The sequence below is a fragment of the Filicampus tigris genome, chromosome 20, assembly GCF_054856515.1.
Source record: "Filicampus tigris isolate MCC_2025a chromosome 20, RoL_Ftig_1.0, whole genome shotgun sequence".
Lineage (NCBI taxonomy): Eukaryota > Metazoa > Chordata > Actinopteri > Syngnathiformes > Syngnathidae > Filicampus > Filicampus tigris.
This window is the reverse complement of record NC_141236.1, coordinates 11,092,237-11,111,825: the sequence shown is the minus strand read 5'-3', so window position 1 is coordinate 11,111,825 and position 19,589 is coordinate 11,092,237. Positions and strand designations below refer to the sequence as shown.

The window sequence follows — 19,589 nt, the reverse complement described above, 5'->3', positions numbered from 1 at the left end:
GCGTCTTGCAGCTCAACGGACGCGATGCGCGCCCGCCGCCGCGTGTGCCTTTCTTGCATTTGAACGTCCTTTGTGGTGTTTCTCAGCATGGCTCCTACAGCAGGACGGTGGTTCTCAGGCTCCTCCAGAGCAAATACACAAACCTGGTGAGCGAATCATCATTTTGCATCGTTTCCAATCGTACTGTTGTGAAACTTGGACAAGTTGTCAGGCGCCACGGAACGGAGTGCGTTATACTTTGGAGCTTCCCCTGAGAGAGTTTGCCATTCAAGAAGTGATTTGTTAATCCTCCCGCTCGCTGTCAGCCTTTTAAAGAAGATTATTGCTGAATCCCTCCCTTTACGGCCTCCAAATTAACTGTCAGTAAAATAGCAAAGCAAATGAACAAAATCCCACTTTGAAGTCAGTGCTCTGTAAAAAAAAAAAAAAAAAATTGAAAAGAGCAAAGTAACAGCAGGTGTTTATAATGAGTGATCCATTGCATTGTTGTCATTTTTTGGAATAACGTCTTCACAGATGGAGGCCGCTCTGCAGCAGTGTATCCTTTACCTGGAGTGCTGCCAGCGTTGCACTCATGTCCACTCTGAGGAGCAGCACAGCTTAGGTTAGTGGAAAAACGTATTGATGAGATCAATGAATGTGGGAGTGCTAAAAGAGTCAAGCTTTTTTTAAATTTTTTTTTTTATGGGCAACGGGAAAAGCGGTAAGGAGATTTTATTCAAAGGTCGTCATTGTGTTTCAGGCTCGGAAGTGAGCGGCGTTTATAGCGGTAAGGAGCTGCAGTATGCCGTGGTTGTCCATTCGCTGTGCGTGCTGGGCAAAGTCCTCCTCTACGCCAATGGCAGGAAGCTCTTTCCCATCAAAGTGGCTGCACGAAAAGGTGTACCCTTCACGTTGCACTTTTCTGAACGCATCAACAACAAAAAAAAAAACAATTAAAATCATCCAAAAGTTATTGTCGTGAAACATTTTGAAATGTTGAAAGGAAAGGAGTCCTAGGCTGATTATGCGTAAAATGTTACTTTTAGTTAAGTTAGGGATTAAATGGACAGAATGGAAACTGATTTTTTCTGATCTATAAAGCTCTAGCAAAAATGTTTTTGTGGAAGAAAAAGTTTAAAGCAAAGTAAGATCATTGAGATGATTGTCATTTGTTAAGTATTACTTATGGGCCTTCTACATGTTGGCTGTAACTTTCCCCACAGCCTCGTGCATGTAACCATGAGCCCACAATATAATCTGAAATATTTACTGCCTATAATCCAACAAATCATGACGGAATGTTTCCTCCTAAATTTACATAACTGTTTGTCTGCATAATCAGCGATAAACATTACGTGATTGCGGGCCCTCTAAAAGACGACTCATTGTCTGCATTCGCGACTTTATTGAGGCTGTTAAGATTGTACGGGCGTATCGAGGCGGTCACCTGAGATTGATCATTTTTTATTGATTCCAGAGAGGGAGGAGACTATTGACATTGGATTTGCAGCTCCCACTCAACTGATAATATTCACAATAATAGATTACAAATATTGCACAATAAGCAATATATTTGAAGAAAAACATGCATATTTGAAGTATGAAGCATATTAGTAACTAGAGCTGCACGCACTGATGAACGGGCGACTAGTCGAAATGAATTTAGCGTTGCCAGTCTGTTTAGTATACTTGCTTCTGATTCCCTAAAAAGGGCCTGCGAAGACCTTTTTATTGCTCTAACTCTGTTTGATGGCTGATCCTGTTGTGTCGATACTGATGCGTAAGGCCATTTTAAAAATGCACCGTCGCCCCAATCCACCTGCTGTAAAAATGTGTGCACTAAACGGACTCGTGCTCGTGTAACGGGTGACTTCATTTTACTCCTTCAGACAAAGTTAATTAATCATACTGTGCCTTGGAATTGTTATTTCCTCCTTACAGATCCAGTCACTCTGACGCACCTGGTTATCATTCTCATCAACATCATGTACCAACATCCTCAGCCTTTTTGCAACCATAGCCTACACGCAGGTGAACACACCCACCCACACACACACACACCTTAAGATATACGTGACAAAGTTAGAGTGTCGTGAGTAATCAGCCAGTGCGGGAACGCCGAGATCCTTCCCAGCATTCCTCAGTGCTATCTTTTATTTGGTAACCTTGTCCTTAGCCAGTCTCATGGTGTCTCCCAGCAGGCCTTGTCAGCTGTCATACAACTTAGCTTATGTTTACACGGTGTGATGGGATGGTCATAAAACAACGCATGGGACATACATATCCTACATTTAAAGAAAACAAAACAACAGGAACTGATTTTTATTTTTTATTTATTTTTTTATTTTTTAAATTAGATGGGAATTGACCAGCATTTTCCTAAGTGGTAAATGAACCTACAACATGTATTTACTTTTTGAATTGAACAACTGAAATAAATACATTTTTCTGCAATATTTTTACAATGTCATTTTGTGAATGCTGAAGAGCATCAACAATTCCCGACTGAATTTCACGTAGACCTCCGACTTGCACCTTTCATGACGTCAGGTTAAAAGTGGTTGTTTTTTGTCAGACGCGCTGTGCCCGAGCGGCCTGGTGATGGCGACGCTGAGCGCCATGTTTGAGAGGCCCGAGTGCGCTGACCAGTGTCTCTACCAGACGCCTGTCATTCAGACTCTCATGGCTCCTGTCATCCAGGCGCTCAATGGAGGCCAGGTACTCTTTTGCTATGTGTTAGCATAGCTGCTGTTAGCATGTTATCGTTTGAGCAGTTGTCCTCAGGAAAAAATTCCTCAATTCTGCGGCATTTCAGTTCCGCATCAACTCTTTAGCATTTATATGTTATTGCTGTGATAATTAAGAAGTGTTTATTCTTTTGCAGACCAAATTAAAGAGTCCTGCAGCCACCCTGCCTCTGGTTGCGGACGTCCTGTCCCGAATGGTCAACACAGACAGAGGGCTGGCTCTCTTCTTGTATGACAAGAACCTGCTTGTAGGCCACAGCGAGAGGTGAGTCCTCAATACAGACGTCAATGCATTTTTCGTATTCGTATATTGCCAAAGCACCGTCTTTGTCAAAGTTCACTGATCAAAAGCTCCTTGTCAGCGGGATGAGTTTGACATGAATAGACATGGTGCGATGCCGCAGAACGTCATTAATAAAACAGCAAATTGACTCTGAGCTAATTTTGCGTTTCCGCTCGCAGGAGCACGGCCGCTCACGTGCTGCTCGGGTTCACCCTGACGCTGCTGGAACGGGAGCTCTCGACGTCGGGCGAGGGCGGACGTGTAGCCCACTCGCTTCGTGCTCTGTGCGGGGCCTTCATCTTTGTGTGCAGGCAGATGTACAACACTTGCGAGGGCCTGCAGGTCCTGCGAGCGTACGGCCTGCACACGGCTGCTGCCGCCGCCTGGAAGAAGGTCCCGCGCCGCCTCACTTATGTCCTGTCATCAGGCAAACACCACTCCCTGCTTAAAACACTGACTACAGCCTGGTGACGTTGTACTTTATGTGACAGTAAAGTCAGCAGCAATATCACGAATACAGTACAGATGCGATCAATCGATGCGACAGGATATTACTATTTATCATAAGTATGTTTTTGTTTTATTTCCAGACCAGTTCCTCGTCTGAAAGGATTCCGACCCCGGTGCCTGGAAACAATCCTGGAATGTCTCCGCATGAATTGCAACCCACGTCAGCGTAAGAAAGCCTTTAGAATGTAAAGCATTGTTTCCCCAGCCGTCATTGAGTCAAGTCACATATTTTACATTAGAAAGTCTCACAGCCACCAAAGTGTGTAGACTGAAATAATGACAGTTAGTCCGTGTGAAATCAGCACAATTTCTTCCCAACCCGTCATCATCACCCAACCAGAGCTGCTTCAAAATATTTTGACTTCATCAAGATAATCTTACACTCTTTGTATTCGTAGAAATCCTTAATACGCATTCATGATTTAATTTTTTTTTTTTTTATATATATATATATTTAATTACTTTATGTAAAACTTTCCTGACAGTGTTGGTCTTAAAGTGAGCTTCATTGTCTTAATATATTGGCAGTTTTTTATTTTGTATTTTTATACAGCTCCTTAATTGCATTTGCTAGACCTAATATTGTGAGCTTGCATTGACATTTAGAGCCAATCTTGTTGATGATTTATGCCTGATGGATGGCAATAAAATCCGCTTAAATGACACCCCCTGACAGTATAACAGGTGAACTGTGTGCCACTGCTTGGCAAGCGTGACATTTCATTGCATTTATTAACTTTCGCAAATGGACCCGGGCTCTGCTGCTTATGTTTTTTTTAAACATCTCTTCACACTTCTCAGGCTCATGTGGGAGGAGACATTGCTGGACAGCCTGCTAAACCTTGCGGCCACCCCCAAAGGCGTGCTGCTGCTTCATCAAACCGGCGCCATGCAGGAGTGCGTCTCACACATGTTCTTTCGCTTTAGCAAAAAACTGCAGGTAAACTGGCGTTTTTTTCCCATCAATATGTGGGGAAAAATTTCGTAGCGGACTTAGAAAAGTCAACCAGAAATGTAGACAAGCATAAAAAAAATGAAGAAACCCAAAGTAAATGTCCTTTTTGGAGGTAAGTGATCTCACGGCCGACAACGAGGCGCTCTAAAGCGGGCGCGCCAGCAGATTATCCGAAGAGATGTATTTTCGGGGTGTGGGCATAGCTAGCTAGTACTTGTTACAAGTGAAAATGTAAGCGAGCCAGGTAAGGTTTCTGGCTTTGCACTCGTGGGAATCAAAGTTGAAAGTTTTCTTCTTTTTTATTTTTTATTTTTTTTTTTTAGTGCGCTGGTGTCCTCATTAGTATTCACACTGTGTGTCCCCAGCTATGCTAATTCCGAGCACACCTTTGGCGCATCGCTCACCCCCACCCATCGCTTGCACTTCATTTAGCGCCATTGTTTACTCACGCTTGTAATTGATTACCTTGTTTGGTTTGCACTTTAATTAAGGAGCGTGATTATTTTTAACTAGCGAAGGGCCAACACCCACACTCGAAAGCCGCCGTGTAATTGGAACTCGAAACGCTCCACTGACAAATATTCCCTCAAGTATGTTTTATACAACATATCATTTGCCAGATACTTCCAATTTGTGTTTTTTTCGGTTTTAGGTGAGCCGTTGTGAGAAGTTTGGCTACGGTGTCATGGTGACGCAGGTGGCGGCCACGGCAGCAGGCGCCGCGGCTCTGCAGCGCTCGGGTATGTCGAGGTTGTGTGCCAGCTTTGTTTCGTCCGCGCAACAAAGTTTATGTTTACAGTAAGAATCAAAACACATTCAAGGTTTGTTAATATCTGCTCATACATGAACTCAAGAAATAAGAAAATAAGTCAAAAAAATTAAAAAACTAAAAACCATGCGGGGTGGTGTATTTCCATTCCAGTCCTGTAGGTGGCAGTAATGTAAAAACACACTCAAGAGACAACAGGCACCGCCATTTTGATTTTGAGTCTGGCCTGTTCCACTCAAAATATAATGCCACAACTTTTCATTTGACCCTGGTTGTCATGGTAACACAAAGCAGCTGTAGAGTGGGGGAGTGGGCGGGGTGAGCTGTGGCTCATTTGTATGACCCAGGACCTCCCCTGAAAAGCAGGCCAGGCATGATGCTGCTCGGGCCTGAGATGCCTCATGCGCCGTGTTGCTGTGTGCCAGGCTTTGTGCGGGCTCTGGTTCTGGAGTTGTGGTCGGCGCTGGAGTGCGGCAGCGAGGATGCCAGGGCGGTCCCGCCCAAGCCGGCGCCCATGGAGCCCATCGACAGGAGATGCCTCAAGGTACGAACAACTAACTCAGCGGTTCTCAAGAAATGGCATTAAATGATCCAGTTCCACTTAGTTGGTCCGAAAATTATTTATTTGCTACAAAAAAATAATGTATCTTTGTTCATCTATGCCAGCGTAGAAGAGTGGCATCCAGGTCCTATTAACCTGTTTGGAATTGTTGTACAAGTACATTTGTAAGTTAAGACAACATCGTCATTATCTCAGCGTGCAGTGAACCCCCCACGCTCAGTAAAAATATCCGCTATAAAGATTTTTTTTTTTTTTGTCAACGATCAATCAGCTCATCAATCAAACTTTATTTAAAAAGTGCTTTTCATACAAAAAAGTGCTTTCCGTGGTTGAAATCAGCCATCTCATGCCACTCTCACACAATTTCATGACGCCATCATGACTTATGGCATGTCGCAGGTTACATAGGACCGCCCCCACACACTTCAAACACATTTAAACATATGAAGGTGCACTTCAACTTTTTTTTTCAAACATTTAGTATGTTCATTAGCACCAGTTGTCACGCTCCCTCTGTAAAGAAATTGATTTTTTTTATTTTGCATTATTTGCCCAAAACAGACATTTTTGCATGTTAATGCCTTGGTCTTGTGTCCGATCCTCGTTATTGACAGGTTTGGTGTTCTCTGTGTGTGAGACTTGGTCACTTATTTATTTATTTATTTATTTTTTCAGTCCTTCCTATCTCTGGTCAACTTGTTGTCGTCTTCTCAGTCCGTGTGGCAGCTGCTGCCGCAACAACCCTTGGCCAACAAGAGTGAATACACGCTGAGGGAAGTGCCGAGCTCTGTGCCTGTGAGTGGCCTAGCGCACACACACACACACACACGCACACGCATGGTGGTGCCATCTTGTGTCATTTGTGTGCCAAGGAGCTATGTTGAAGTGGTTTGAGGCACTTTATTGCTCACACGGTATTGCTTTGCTTTTCTTTCCAATAGTGGGGGGGGACACTTGAGCTCCCCCTATATATTGTTGAGTGCACTTAAGCTGTTTTTAACTTTTAAGTACTATCCGCCTGTATGTGCAACGCATTTTAATTTGGTCCATATTTAAGTCCCTGTTACAGATCTCTTCCTTTCTTTCTCCCTCGGACGCGCACATCCACTCCTGACAGCTGCCTACAGTTCCTCTTACATCCATTTGAGGGCATGTTTGCACTTTTCATGATAACTGGAATTGCAACGTTGGTTTTCTCTTAAGCACACGCACGCGCGCGCTGTACTGCACCGTTTCCACCTTGAACATAGTAAATGTGTGATGTTCACGGGCTCCCGCTGTGCTCCACAGGATTTGATTGACAGGCTGATTGCTGTGAATTCCGCCGCCAAGATCCGCTCGCTCTTCCACTACGAGCAGTCGCACACGTTCGGGCTCAGGTGAGAGCCACGCACCGCCGCCACAACAGCAGCAGCGGCACTTGAGTTGCGCACAAACAAGCTCAATGTTTATTGACGGTGTGCTGCATTCAGGGAACCTTGCATTGAAGAAGGTCAACGTTCTTTCCCTTTGGCAATATTACGTAACACAGACATGGCTCTTTATTCTTTGCCTACTCAGTGTATGAAGTTGGTCGACTTTTGAGTTGTTGCAATTTTAAAGCAAATCACCCAAAGGAAATCCTGTGAAGTCACCATGATAAAGCCTTGAGTAATTCTGCAGGCAGTTGCAAGGAGCATTTGAACCTTCCGAATTGATCTGCTGTATAATAGAACAAATTCAAACATAACTTAAACTTACTGGTGATCAGCATGGCCTTAAAAGAAATTATTTTATTTATTTTTCCCTCTTCCCCTATAGAGAAAGCAATTGAATTCAAAGACGTTTTGATGTCTGATGTTTTCTCCCTGCTGGGATTTGTTTGCTTCATTGCTCCCGGTAACAGTTTTTTTTCCCTTTCATCAACTTCCACAGATGCAATGGAAAAAAAAAAATCTTTACAGATATAATGGAAGAAGTCGGTATTTCCTCGTGGAACAATTGCCTACATGTATTGTATGTAAACGCGATCCTTAAAAATGAGCCTGCGTGTCAGTTTGCTAAGTTCTGACTGGAGAATACATCTCCAGTTGTGCCTTTAGCGTTTCATCTGGACCGCAGTGCGAATGGTTCACATCACACCTTTTCACCGAAGTCTCGCCGGATTTCTCGCACAGCTCCCCGCATGGTGGCGCTTTCCATCGTTTGACTTTTGAGGCCCCTTTTTTCTTTTTGTTGCCCATCTCGAGCTGGGCTGCTGTCTTTTTAATATGCTGCTGTTGTGTTGCAACATCCCATAAAAGTAAGCCTCTCGACGAAGATGAAGAGCCCAAATGTCTTCTCCGCTTGCTGCCATGGCAACCGGCACTCGCCCGGCCCTGCATCGATCGCTACGCCCTCCCCACTGCCGATGGATTAATGCACGGCAAGTGTGCACCGGCGCACAACGTAAAATTTGTTCCTTATTTTTAATTTGATTCAATTAGATTTTTTTTTAACTACGCTTTCGCACTGCACGTATTCTTAGCGAAGATGTGCAATGTCATTTAAAAACAGTATTAAGGATTGTAAGCGGGGCTCAGCCTGTCTTAGGACACCAGACGGGACACTCCAAAAACAATTTAACAATGATCCCCTCTCCTCTGCGCTCAGCCTCAAAAAAGATTCACATGGTACGCTCAGCCGTCATTCTTGATGCACATTTTCTAAAGGATCCACGGCAGCAGATGTAAGGCCTTCAAAAAAGTTGTATAGTTTTATGTTTAGTTTGGGGCAGGCAAAACTAAATTACAAATACAATTACTTTGAGTAGTCACAATTACAGATAGATTATAGTGATTGAGAATTCCAACTATTGGAAATGACCAGTCAGAAAGATGACTTTGATCTCAATGATGTCAAACTTACCTTTTCAATGTTAAGAAGGCTTGTAATAGACACCTCGCCGCCGTGAATGATTCCCTACTGCCTGATCACTGTATCTGAATTTGTTGTGGACTTTGTGGTGGCGTATGCTTCCGAACACAGCGGATGATTTGAAAAGTGTTGGCCGACGCCTGACGGCGATGCTATGCCGAGCCGCCCCGAGTTGTCCAGTGGACTTCAGAGTGAGGGGAACACGTTCGGGGAAGCTTATCAGACAAAAGCGCTAACAGCTCGGCTTCTCGGAGCGTTGCTTCCTAACGGGCGAGAGAGGTCGTCCAGTCTGACAAGCAGGCAGCCTCTAACTTGGCCGCTGAGAATGATTGTCAGTCAGACGTCTGTCCTGCACTTGGGCAAATAGCATCAACAGCATCCTGGTCGCTCAGAGGACACTTCATTAGGTACCCAAGCTATTTAGATCCAGTGGAAGAGTCGTGATGTACAATCCATTAGGTACAGTCGTGTTCTGTTATTTTGTTTCATTTTGTGTGTTCACAGGTTATGCGGCGAGTAAATGTTATCCCTGTGCGGTGTACACGCTGCAGCACACAGTGCTAGTGGGTCAGGTGAAGGAATCTGGATGGGATCCCTTGTATTTTTAGTGCTGAGTTTTGTAAAGTACAAAGCCCAAGCTTCGTCGTTATTCCACAGACTGTGCAGAGTCTCTGCAGAATGCCTAAGCCGGGCATCATTAACAGCATTTGAAAATGAACCATGAAGGCTTCTCGCGGGGATTCCCTCACTTTTTTTCCCTTTTTTCTTTTTTTTTTTTTAATACAAAGCTAGCGAGTGAAACTGCCAGAGAAAATTGGCTTCGCTAATCCGCTTCTCGTCGACATTCATGACTCGCCGGAAATCGACAGGGATTGTCGGCGTGAATGGTACCCAGTCTGACACTTAAGAGCAGTTGGAGTGACTTTGTGCTGCTGCTTTACTGTTCTATCTCTCTGTGCCAGCGCTTTATTTAAAAGTCCTTTTAGGACATTTTACCATGACGTCACTGTACAGCGGTGCCGTGAGATACAAGATTTGAGCACACTTGTATCTCAAATCATCTTCCCTCATGAAAATGAATGGAAATGCCAATAATACGTTCCAGCCTTGAGTGTTTTTATAATTAGGAAAATAGCACTCAATAATATTCACATACTAAAACACATCGAAACATCCGAATTGAGTGAGCAAAATCGTGTGTACATTTTGGTGGGAACACACAAAAAAATGCACTGTCAGCATAAATATAAATCTTATCACCATATATATACTTGAAGACATAATGTCTTAATGGGAGTCTTACGAGAGGATGGGGACAAAGATTAACATTCTATCAGCTATGAGTCTCTCCTTTACATACTGCCCATGAACAACGTTTACTGGGAGAGTAAGATTATACCCATGTTTAATCGGCCAAACATTCCGCCCTAATAACACTTGTACAGAAGAATTAAACAGTTTGTGCCTCATGAATAATTCACTGCGACTCCTTCTGGTGTGCGCGGTGTAATACAGTACTGAAGACAAATGAAAAAGAGTTTCACTCAACTACAGTATGTGATGCAGTCACTTGCAGTAATATAAGAGGATAAAGAATTGATGCCTGTGAGTATTGTTTTGTTGTCCGCAAAAGGACTGAAATCCGATCATTGCGTGTTGTTGCAGACTGCTCAGCGTGCTGTGCTCCAGTCTGGACTCCTTCCTGCTGCTCGAGAGCCAGTACTCTATCTGCACCATGCTGCTGCAAAGCCAGAGGGACAACGTGGCCGACCAGGACGGCGGCGACGGGTAGGAACGAACCTACCGCGCATGTCCCCCCGCAATCAGATATAAAAAGCGCAGTAAACAACCATCACTGTTCTTCATTACGTTGTTACTCATAACTAGTGTTACTCGTGCTATTTTTTAGTGATGTCTTTTTAATACGTTTGCAAAAAAAAAAGATACATTCCATTTGGGAGTGAGGCTGTCAACTAACAAAATGTGAAAGAAAGGGACGCAATGTGAATAGTTCCCGGAAAGACTATCAACTTGTTTTTTTTTTTTTGTTTTTTTTTTACATACTTGTACGCCGTCGTTTAACTTGTGTGACCGCATCAGTTGAGCGGAGTCCACTTGTGTGTCTGCGTAAAAGGTTACCGTGGCGGAGGGTCGCGGCTAACCGCCATAGCACTCCGAGCGCAAATGCCAAAACTCAGCGGGCTCGCCCGCTGGAGGCTTTGTGAAACATTTGGAGGCTGTCGCGTCTGACGTTTTGATATATTTTTTTTCCGCTCACCTTGAGGGGGCTTTGCTCATGCGGTACGAAAGGTCTTCATCTTATACAACGTACTGACTGAGTCACAACAGGTGGGATGGTTGAATTATTTGGAAACGTCATTTTTTTCCCCACCATGTTGCAATTGCGATGACTTTTTTTCGAGTTCTTCTTCCCCTGCAGAACCGACAACCGATACGATTGAATAAAAAAATGTCAATACATACATGTAAAAAGTGCTCAATGTTAGCATGTGCTCCATGCTCTTTGCAAATGATTTCATTTTGCATTTGTGTGTTCGACCGTATTTCCCATTCAATAACTTGTTCGTAAGTCAAGGTCGCACTGGAGTTGAAACATTTTCAGTTCCGCTGTGACGTGACAGAATCCTTTTTTTAAACCAGGGCCAGGCGAGAGAAATTGTTTGCATGCCTTGTCATAGATAATATGAAATAAAGCGGACAGGAAGTTGGAATGTTCCTAGACCATCTGTCACGCTAATGACGGCTGCCTTAGCTGGCGCGTGTAAATGGGAATGGCCTCGAAAGGACGACTCATGTCAGTGCATCGGGCGACATGACAACTTGTTAATTTATCTGCCTTTTCCTCCCTCCATCATCATCATCTTCACGAACCGCCGTAATCATTTTGTTTCTCCTGTCCGCTGCCTTCTTCACTCCCAGCGAACCCAATTGCGGCCGCCACAAATACTGTCTTGGGAGGCGCGTTTCAATTGAATGCATGTAGTTCTTTGAGCTACTCTGGATAATCACTCACGGCCATTGTGAGCAGACCTTTGCAAAGAAGGCATCGCATCTTCCTTATTGGCAATTTTCAAGGCCAAATTGCTTCAGAGATTGCAACTAAAGCAGTTAGCATTCAGCCTTAAAAGGCAGTCATATTGGAGGATTCACATTCACAGATCCGATGAGAGGCGTTAACACCGAGCTTCCCTCACGCCGCGATAATGTACTGCAGCGGCTCTCATTTATGGTTTTCATTCTGCAGTCAAAGTCTGTAATTGGACTTTTCACAAGTACCTTTTTTTTTCCGCCGTGAAAAGGTTGGAATGGCCTGTAAATGTCCAGAGAATTTAATAAAACGTGAGATCGAGTCAAGACAAAAAGCATTGAGAAGTGGAGACCGGGTCAAAAAGAAGACAAAGGAAATGTTGAGACAGGAGAGAACAAGACCGAGGAAATGTAAGAACATATCAAGACCAAGACTGAGACATGCCGAATTAAGACTGTGGAAATATGAGACTGAATTAAGACCAAGACTGAGGAAATGTGAGACAGAGTCAAAATCAAGACCCTAAGGAGTTGAGCCACTCAATAACAGCGAGCAAATTTGAAATTACTTCAAGGCCAAGGCCAGAAATATATGTGAGCTCAAGTCGGGATAAAAACCAAATGTGAGACTGACTCATGACTAAGATGAAGAAATTGCGAGACCGAGTCAAGGCCAAGACCAATAAAATATGAGACAGCATCAAGACCAAAACAGGGGAAATGTGAAACCGAATCCAAGCCAAGTCTAAGGAACTGTCAAGACCAAGACTGTGAAAATGCCGAACAGAGGCAAATGTCTGTTGTTCACAAACATTAGGAAATTGTCTTTTCTCTTGTGAAATAAAGCGTTGCGGTCAATTTGTCCTGTTCTCAGGCGCTTCATCTTAGACAACGTGTCGGTGGAGAGGAACCACGTGCTGGTTCGCACGGCCGTTGTCGGAGGCCCGTCTGAGAGGAGACTGCCCCCACGGGTCTTGCAGCAGGTCAGCCTTTAACGGCCCGAAACTCAAATCTACTCAATTGTATCGGGTATTGATGTCCCTTTTTATTACAGAGAACGCTTCATTGCGTGTTTGAGGCTGGCAGCTTTGCAAGATTGGGGATTGGTTATCAATTATTCAGTTCTTGTTTCAGTGAACAGAAGACAGAGTTTCATTTTAAGCAGAGGTCAAAGAGAGGATATGACACATTTGCAACAGGAAGGAGGATGTGTAGGGTTTTCTCTAAAGAGCGTGTTTGCTGCAAATTGCACGACTCTTCTGTTTATGCCTCCTGTTGGAAAATCAGCTGTGATTTTTTTTGTGTGAAGTTTTGAAAAAAGGAAACAGCTCACAGCAAGCACAATAAATGCAACACTGAATACAAAAAAGGCTGATGAAGGGAAAGAACAACATGCAAATGTGCAGCAACTCTGCTTTGAATAACTTCCAACACTTTGAATGCTTAACAATCACTCCCTTTCTGGTGGCATTCTCTGCGAGTCACTTTTAATGTACTACTCTTGAAAACCAAGACCAAAGAAATGTGAGACTGAGCCAAGACCGAGGCATCCAAATCCAAGACCAAAGAAATGTGAGACTGAGTCAAGACCAAGACATCAGGGAGTTGAGATCCACTCAAGACCAAGGCAGTGGACATGTTAGACTGAGTCGGAAGAGGTACCAGGCAGAGTCAAGACCAGGACTGTGGAAATGCCAGACAGGGTCAGGACCAAGGCAGGGGGTGAATGGGAGACAGAGTCAAAATCAAGACCAAAAAAACATGGGATCATTTTAAGAACAAGACTAAGGAACTGTGAGAGTGTTTTAAGAATGAGTCTCAGCAACGAGGGAACAAGGCAAGACCAAGGAAATTCGATGCAGAGTCAAGACCAAGACCGAGGGAATGTGAGACCCATTCAAGACAAAGGCATTGAGTAGTTGAGAGATCAAGTCAAGGCAAAGGCAATATGAAACTGAGTCAAGACTAAGACTGAGGAAATCCTAGACCGAGTCAAGGCCAAGGCCGAAGAAACGTGAGGTCTAGTCAAGACAAAAGCCAAGGAAATTTGAGGCCGAGTCAAGACCAAGGTTGAGGAATAGTGGAACCAGAACCGAGACGACGCATTGAGGAGAAATCGTATTTTTTTACTGACAGTGGCGATTAAGGACTGTGGCTTTCCAAAAATAGCTGTCTACATTTTTCTTTCCTAGGAATCACAGAATTCTAATTAGTCGTATAAGCGCTCTATTCAAATGTCAAGTCGCCATCTAATCTGCCGTTTTAAAACCGAGTGTTGTTTGGTCTTCCTCGTATCCCGTGCAGGGAGATGATCCTTATCCCTGGCCCATGTTTTCGTCATTGCCTCCACCCACCTGCTACACTTTGCACCCAGCAAGGACCCAACAGAACCCGCTGGGTGAGATTTTCTTCGTGTGATCGGAGCTGGTACCCGAACAATGAGGTGTCAACCACTTTTCACTGAACAGAACCCGAGATGAGTGACTTCCTGACGTCGCCTCAAACGGCAAAGACGGAAGACGGCTGGACGGAGATGTGCCGCCGACTTTACCGCAAAGTTATGACAGCCGGGCAGCATGGCTTGAGCGCCACAGGTCAGACCAGGACCGCTTTTTTTTTTACCATGCTAGCTAGCTCTACAACATCAAGGACCGGGGGTCCTTTAAAAATGAATGGGGGTCTGCCTCTGGCACCGAATAAGAGTCACCGAATAGAATAATCATGCTTAAGGTGATCATATAAATCATGTACCTGGAGATTTAGAGGCTCCAATTCAAAATCAAGAAGCGAAACTCTGACGGACCGAGGCGCTGTTGAAAATTCCATTCACGCACACACACACACACGAGAAGCTGTGAAGAAGTCACGGTGGGTCCTTTTGAAATGTCACGCTCGCTCCCGACAACTGTTGCCGTGACTCAGCGGAACAAAAGCAAGTCACGGCGGAGGCGGTGGCGGCAGTCGTCCTGTCAGCAATGCGTTGAGTGCGCCGCCTCTCATAATCACGACCGCTAAACTCCGCCTCCTTTTTACGGCGGCCTGCGCCGCCATGATGATTTATAACCCGCTTTTCCCCCCTCTGCTCTTATTTGGGCCGCTGTTAAGCGCTGGCTGGCATGCCGCATTTTAACAACACTTCATTGGAGGGAAATTGTAGCACTTACCAGTAATGACCAATCAATAAAGCCCTTTGCTCGCACTCGCTCGTTTGTTTGCTTACACGCCACTGTGTCGTGATCGGCGCTTCTTTTGACGCAGGTCAGTCATAACATGCAGAGGTGGGCATTCCGTCAGAATGACGCACCGGTCTGTCAGTCCGTCATTGACGAACGCCCGTTTTGGTGAGGATTGGCGAGTGACGGGACACCTTTTAAAAATGACGCACTGACGAATGACGGAAGTGCGTTTTCAGCCGTCAGTGTAATCATCACGAAGCATGTCAGTCAGTGACGGTCCGTCAGCCTGTTTTTCTGACTGACGATCATAATTCAGTTAGTCACAAAAAAATGACGAATGACGGACCTGCAAAAGTGAGTAAAATGCCCACCTCGGATAACATGTACGAGGGACAGCATTCCAAATTCTAAGGAAGCGTTCAAATGCCAATGTGGAGTAAACCTTTGAACGTAATTTGCAAGTATGTACTAGCAACTACGTTCAAATGTATTTGCAAGTCCATTCGAACGCATTTGAACGTACTTGCAAATTGCTTATTTCCCAAGTGGACACACAAAGTCAAAATACATCTCAGCTGTTTTGTTGCAGCTCTCTGTCGCCGTCTCATTTGTGTGTGTGCTTGCTCGTGTTTGTTTTTGTGCGCAGTGCTGGCTGACCTTCTGGAGAAGGTTGTGTTCCATCTGTCCAAATGTTCCACCCAGCGCCTTTTCTCCCCGCCCGAGTACAACAAAGGTCAGTGAGTGCGATGCGGCAACACGCCGGCCGGCCGGCTTCTTCTTCTTCTTCTTGACAAGTCGCACGTGAGGAAGGTGGCCAAAGGGCAGCGCAGCAAGGCCCGCGTTTTGTTCTCCAGACACCTGTGCTCGGCAAGCAGTACATGGCTTGGAGGTGGAAGGAGATTTCGTAGCTGAGTGCTGGAGCGTTGACGAGTGCTGCCACCCAAGTCGAAAGAAAATGGCACGAATGCAAGCGCACTTTCAGTCACTCAGACAAATTGACGTTGGGATTGTGAATTTGAAAAGCACATTTGCCAAACGTAACGAGCAAAACGAACACAAACAACGCAGCGAACTTAAAACTTTTTTTTTTTTTCTTATGTTGGCTTATTTGACCTTCTGTTATGATTAACCAGTGAGGGCTGTCAGCAGGTTGCTATTTACTACCCAGCGGTGAAATAACCTACCGTGCTGATGATGATGATGATGATGGTGATGGTGGTGCAGCGCTAATTAGTGGATCGTCTCCCAGCTCGAACCTGCGCGCTTACATTTCCCAACGGCACCAATGTGCTAATTGCTCATTTCTCAAGTCGTCCACACAATTTTCACAAATTAAATTCACAATATCAAGCATTCACTCAGATGGCTTTTTTCATGGACACTTCATTAGGTACACCTGCACTGTCTAATGCCAGCTGGTGCGACAAGTCCGCTTTTGCCAATAAGATGACAAAATGGGACTCCATTAAAATGAGGGTAAATAGTGAATATTAAACTGTCCACTTGAAGGTAGATAAGTAGGTAAAACATTAAAAAATGTGATATTACATAAAGCATCAATAAATAACATAATTAGATGAAATAGCATTTTTCATTTGGAGCAGCGGCCCATTTTAATTGTGAATCTCAGGTGGCTGTCATCCCCGGAAATAATTAACGAGCACATCCGCCAGGGTGCGACCTATCGGAATATCGACGCATTTGCTAATTGATGAAGTCAGCCGCCACCCGTCTAATAAAGTAATGGCGACTCCTCCTTTTTCAATGCACCGTGGTGACAGCATTAACGGCCGCCTTATATTCCTATCTCAAAGAGAAAATAGGAAGAGACCTTTTTGTGACTGTTGGAAATATTTTTTCAGCATCGTTGCATATTGATAAAAGCCTTTGTATAAGGGAATAAAAGAGGGATGTGGGTGTCGTTTTTAAAACACATTTTTCAAGTATTTTTTTAGTGCCTGTTAAGAATTGGAAGACTATCGTGTAGCATCACTTTAAGGAAATGAAGGGAAGACTCTCACACTTGTACAATTCTCCAAATAAGAAGCACAGTGTGCGATCTTCAAGCTGTTTTTGTTGCTCCTAGTTAATGTTTTCTGTGAAACTGACACAAAACAAAACCGTATTAAACATTGTAAATGTTAAACACAAGAATGATCAATCATACTGCATCGTATCATCTCACAAAATTCTGCTATCTTAATTTGAACAGAAAGCAAAACGCCCAAAACAGTGTCATGGAAATTAGCACAGATAGTCATTTTCAACCGTCAAACTGCTACTCCTATACTCTCAAGGAGCAGCTTGTCACTGGTGTTCTTTCATGATTTTCCGCATGAAGCTAGCGGGGGCAGCTTAGTCCAATTTTTCTGTTCGCAGGTCAAAGCAAAACATGGGCCGAATAACTGCTCGTATCTCAGGGCACTAATGGACACTCCTGCTTTAGACGCACACTTACAAATACGCACTCAGGCCTAAATGCTTATCATCAATCCCCGCAAATAACAGCCTAGGAGGTCAGAAAAGGAACGGGCTGTTTGTGTGTGTGCGTGCGTGCGTGCGCATGTGCGTGTGTGTCTTGGCTGTAAGCCTGGCGCCTCAGCCCTACTCGAGCGCTCTCATTGTGTGCCGAGAGCAGACTCATTTGGCGAGCATTAACCTCTGTCACGTCAGCCCTCCTCGCCGTCCGAGTGCTCGGAGGCGGATGTTTCTCTTTGAAAATTGCGCTTCTATATGTGGCGTCTTAGCGGCACTGCTCGTGAAGTCCACCGCACTGCAAACCTGCTTTGCCATACCTCAATCAGCTCCACGACCTCCAGTCCTGGTAAGACTAATGTAAATAAAAAAACAATAATAATAAAATATGTACTAGTTAATATCTAGCGCTTCACTAGTCACACTAGTGGTGTGCAGATGTCACCTAATACACAGTTTTGCCTCACTCCATACATGCTGTGGCCCTGTGAGAAATATCATGCTTTAGTGGAGTGCTAGTGTAAAGGGCATACTAGTACCTGGACCTTAAGATGGATATTACTGGATATTAAAAGGGGTCCAAGTACTGACCCTTGAGGGACCCCACATGTCATGGCCATTCGGTCAGATTCAAAACTTCCAATGTTCACAGAGTAACTCCTTTTCTCCGAGTGGAATCTGAACTATTTTAGGATTCTTCCATTTCATGCCAGCCAAGTTTCAAATCCGTTCAACATTCTATTATGATCTACTCAGTAGGAGTTTCGATTCCCAACAATCTCTGCTGCGCGTCTTAGGTCGTACTGAGTGAACCATGATGTTGTAGTCTGTGTTTTTCCTCCGCTGTGTAGCACAACCATAACAGTAAAAAAAAAAAAAAAAAAAAAATGTTTTCCCCACCGGCAGGAAACCACAAAGACATTTTTCAACCTAAAATGTCATCCCCCCCCCACGCCTTTATGGTCTTGCCTGCACACAATTACATCTGTAATGCCAAAGGTGCTCGCCGTGTACTCGATGCCTTTTTATGGCCCATGCCAGTTAGCGTCGCTCAGTTAATGCTGATTGGCTGCCCACCAAACGGACAGATTGTGACACTGTTATTTCCACTGTTTGGCCTCTAAAGCAGCGAGCGGTAATTGCCGCCGGTGTGTTTTGCTGTAATTGTGGTTACAGCACAGGAGACGGGTGCGGACGCTGTGCCGTTGTCACCTGTGGAAATGCTCGGCATGGACGTCTGCCTCAGGTATGTTGTGGCGCTTTTATTTTTTTATTCATAGTGTTCTTCATTTGTATTCTATTTACATTTCTAGAGTTGCCGTTTTATTCTATTTGCAGCTGGCCTACATAGATGATAATAGCTTTTATCATGTATTACCGTATTTATATTTTTATCATCATGTTTGTCATTTCTATTGTGTTCATATTCATGAAATATATATGATAACCTGTATTTCATATATATGTTGTTTTTTTTCATTTATTCATATGATAACACTGGTCAACACACATTTTGGTGCCAAGAGAAACGACATTGGTTCTTAACAAATTGGTTGCAGTTTTTGAGATATTCCGTATTTTTGTTTTTATAAAAGTGATAATGATATGCACATTAGGGCATTGCTATTCTTTGTATGCCCCAACTTGGATGAGACTGTATCTGTCTTTTCAAGCTTGTCCGTGCAATATTCTTTCATTATTTTCAAGCGATATTGTGAAAGACGGCAAGCCTTCTATAAATATGTAAACCATGTTCAATTGTAAAATCAAGAAAGTCTAAAAATTGGGCAATATTTTCAAATAAACAAATGCAAAAACAGGTCGATCAAACACAAGTAATAAAGTACATTTTTAAAACTGCCAAAGCACATTAATGGTCAAAACCTGTCAAAAAAATTCAAAGAAACCGATGCCATTTTTCAGACTCAGCAGCCCCAAATTACCCAGAAACAAAGTATCTTTGTCACTCGAAAAAATTATATTCATTATATATTTGTAAATCATTTTTTTCATGTTTTTCATTGTCAATATTTTGATGTGTACACACTACCATTCCAAAGTCACCTGGTAGTGCACATTTTTAATATTTTTTTTTCATCATACAGAACGAATGTTTGTTTTTTCCGCACTTGAATGCACCGAATGGTCAATAAAAACTGCAGCACATTCGAGCAGTCCCCCAGATAG

General features: G+C 43.8%; 1 protein-coding gene across 2 annotated transcripts in view; it reads left to right on the top strand.

Annotated features, from left to right (window-relative positions):
* Positions 1-19,589, top strand: part of tbc1d32 (TBC1 domain family, member 32) — a 52,304-nt gene that overhangs the window by 21,271 nt on the left and 11,444 nt on the right. For both annotated transcript variants that reach the window (XM_086018591.1, XM_086018592.1), the window contains exons 17-35: positions 87-146; positions 517-604; positions 743-880; positions 1,924-2,013; positions 2,558-2,700; positions 2,867-2,994; positions 3,192-3,405; positions 3,603-3,688; positions 4,324-4,462; positions 5,130-5,217; positions 5,672-5,790; positions 6,484-6,603; positions 7,099-7,187; positions 10,369-10,491; positions 12,626-12,734; positions 14,056-14,149; positions 14,220-14,345; positions 15,574-15,660; positions 18,579-18,648. In XM_086018591.1, coding sequence (XP_085874717.1) covers positions 87-146; positions 517-604; positions 743-880; positions 1,924-2,013; positions 2,558-2,700; positions 2,867-2,994; positions 3,192-3,405; positions 3,603-3,688; positions 4,324-4,462; positions 5,130-5,217; positions 5,672-5,790; positions 6,484-6,603; positions 7,099-7,187; positions 10,369-10,491; positions 12,626-12,734; positions 14,056-14,149; positions 14,220-14,345; positions 15,574-15,660; positions 18,579-18,648 — 2,111 coding nt within the window. The remainder of the gene's footprint in view (positions 1-86; positions 147-516; positions 605-742; positions 881-1,923; positions 2,014-2,557; positions 2,701-2,866; positions 2,995-3,191; positions 3,406-3,602; positions 3,689-4,323; positions 4,463-5,129; positions 5,218-5,671; positions 5,791-6,483; positions 6,604-7,098; positions 7,188-10,368; positions 10,492-12,625; positions 12,735-14,055; positions 14,150-14,219; positions 14,346-15,573; positions 15,661-18,578; positions 18,649-19,589) is intronic.